Source organism: Cyprinodon variegatus, unplaced genomic scaffold (assembly GCF_000732505.1).
Source record: "Cyprinodon variegatus isolate N-32 unplaced genomic scaffold, C_variegatus-1.0 Scaffold1772, whole genome shotgun sequence".
NCBI classification, from domain to species: Eukaryota; Metazoa; Chordata; class Actinopteri; order Cyprinodontiformes; family Cyprinodontidae; genus Cyprinodon; species Cyprinodon variegatus.
In genome coordinates, this window is record NW_015152225.1 from 72,258 (window position 1) to 74,398 (window position 2,141).

At 46.7% G+C, this 2,141-nt stretch overlaps 1 protein-coding gene across 1 annotated transcript in view; it reads right to left on the minus strand.

Moving 5' to 3' along the window:
- Positions 1-2,141, minus strand: part of LOC107104513 (amine oxidase [flavin-containing]-like) — a 15,112-nt gene that overhangs the window by 3,711 nt on the left and 9,260 nt on the right. Inside the window, exons 5-7 of the mRNA XM_015404517.1 lie at positions 1,929-2,088; positions 1,053-1,115; positions 4-973 (exon numbers count right to left, since the gene is read on the minus strand). Of these exons, the coding sequence (XP_015260003.1) occupies positions 818-973; positions 1,053-1,115; positions 1,929-2,088 (379 nt within the window). The 3' untranslated portion in view covers positions 4-817. The remainder of the gene's footprint in view (positions 1-3; positions 974-1,052; positions 1,116-1,928; positions 2,089-2,141) is intronic.

A 2,141-nucleotide genomic window follows, 5' to 3' on the forward strand; every position in this document is an offset into this window, starting at 1 on the left:
CACCTGTGGATATCACACCTATGGAACACCTGTGGATATCACACCTGTGGAACACCTGTGGACATCACACCTGTGGATATCACACCTGTGGAACACCTGTGGACATCACACCTGTGGATATCACACCTGTGGATATCACACCTGTGGATATCAGGGTTGTAAATGCTCATGGCCGGTCTGCACCAGCAGCCAGGTAGCCACTTAGAATGGCGGAAATAGACGCTACATACATCACAGAGCTGCATCTTTAAACGGGACATTTAGGTCAGGAAATGACGAATCACAGCCTGGTTCTCGATTGTCCTTTATATAGAGCCCGCCTCCGCACCCTCTGAACTTCACTGGATTGGTCGTTAAACAAGCGAGGTCAGAATAAAGCAGCACCTAAGATCAGCAGAGGTAATTAGAGACGATAGAAACACAGAAATATCTACACCCACTTTAACAGAAAGGCGTGAGCAGCAGATGGTGTCCACAGACAGAGGGCGCTCTAACCCAGCAGGGCGGAACTTCTTATGATGTCATAGAGAACATGAATATCATTGATGAGATTATTGATTTTTTAGTGTTCAGATTTCAGATAGTTTTTTCCTTCATTTGTTTAATTATGTGGTTTACAGATGAAGTTCTGATTAACAGTCAGACCTTCTCATCCCTAAGACTACAGACCCACAGGTGGATCACGGTTTCTGCAGGTTTGAAGAGTCCATCTTTCAGACCCCCCCAAACAAAGAACACAGATAAAGACATAGCAGAGGTTTCTATGGAGGTGTGACCCTTTGAGTTGCAGACCAGGGAGGAGGCTGGTGTAGGTAGTTTAACTCCTGGGGAGGAGGCCCTTCTTGTAGGCCACCAGGCCTGCCGCGGCAGCAGCAGACAGCACGGTGGAGACGCCCACCAACTTTAGGAAACCGCCGACCGACGGCAAATTCCTCTCCCAGAAACTGGTGACGAACGGCAGAGCAGGAACTTCCTGACGGGGGAGGAGACAGACCTTACAGTTAACGTCCTCTAAGGCAGCGGAAGATAAAAACATCCCAATCATTCCTTGCCTGGCTCTCCGGCTCCGGCTGGTGGATCTGACTCTGGTGGATTTTACCCATTGCACACAAGACCTGTAGGGACACGGTGGTTACAGCAGCAGCAGACGGCCACGGGTGGTTTAACAGAATAAAGATGACTTCATGGTTTTACTGAACTTCAGACTTTAAACCAGGTAGAATTAGAACCCCCCCCCAAGAAATCAGTGACATGTCCAACTTATTTCTTTAAAAAAAGGAAGTAGCAGAAGCCTTTAAGTTTCAGCTACTTGTTAAGGTATCGCCACTAGTCTGCAGTTGGGTAAAGATCTGGACTTTGACTAGGCCATCTCAGCCCAAAGCAGGGTGAACGATTTGGACCGACACGTAGCGAGACATTTGGCTCTAATGCAGATAGAGGACACAGAAATTAAAACCCCTTTTAGAAAATCCAGGGTGCATTCTTAGAGAACATCCTTTAAATAGAAATATTGGATTCTTTGTGAGCCCATTGTCTCGTTAAACATATCAATTAACGAGGTTTTTTCCTGGTAATCAGAGCTTCTTTATTTAAAATGAATTAATCAATGGTCCCAAAGAAAGCAGCCTATCAAAGCTCATCAAGCTGATATTAATCAGAGACGTCTGAATGAACGAGAAGAGCAGTGAGGTGATGCTGGACGAACACATCCAGACTGCATCTAGTTTTGTTTTTCTACAGTAATCTGGACTCAGAAGGAATCTGATGCAATTCTCTGCTTGATCCAGATGATGAGCAGCAGCCTGATTGGTTCCTGAGGAGAAGTTAATTTCCTCCGACTGATGAAGTCGGACCTGGAACAACCTGGAACATGTCCCCGTAGCCCTACCTGGGGGGGGGGTTATATATAATGTGGGAAGTTCTCTGACCTCTCTGGCTGCCCGCTCCCCAGCCTGCACCGCCCCCTCCATGTAGCCGCTCCACTCTGACGCCGTCTCCGTTCCTGCAAAGTACAGCCTGCCGACAGGCTCCCTCAGAACCCTGGAGGACAGAAAACACCACATCAATCCTTCAGCTTCACTTTTGCAGCTTATTAAAAATAGAAAAAAATCCTTTATTACATTCATAAATGGACTTTATTC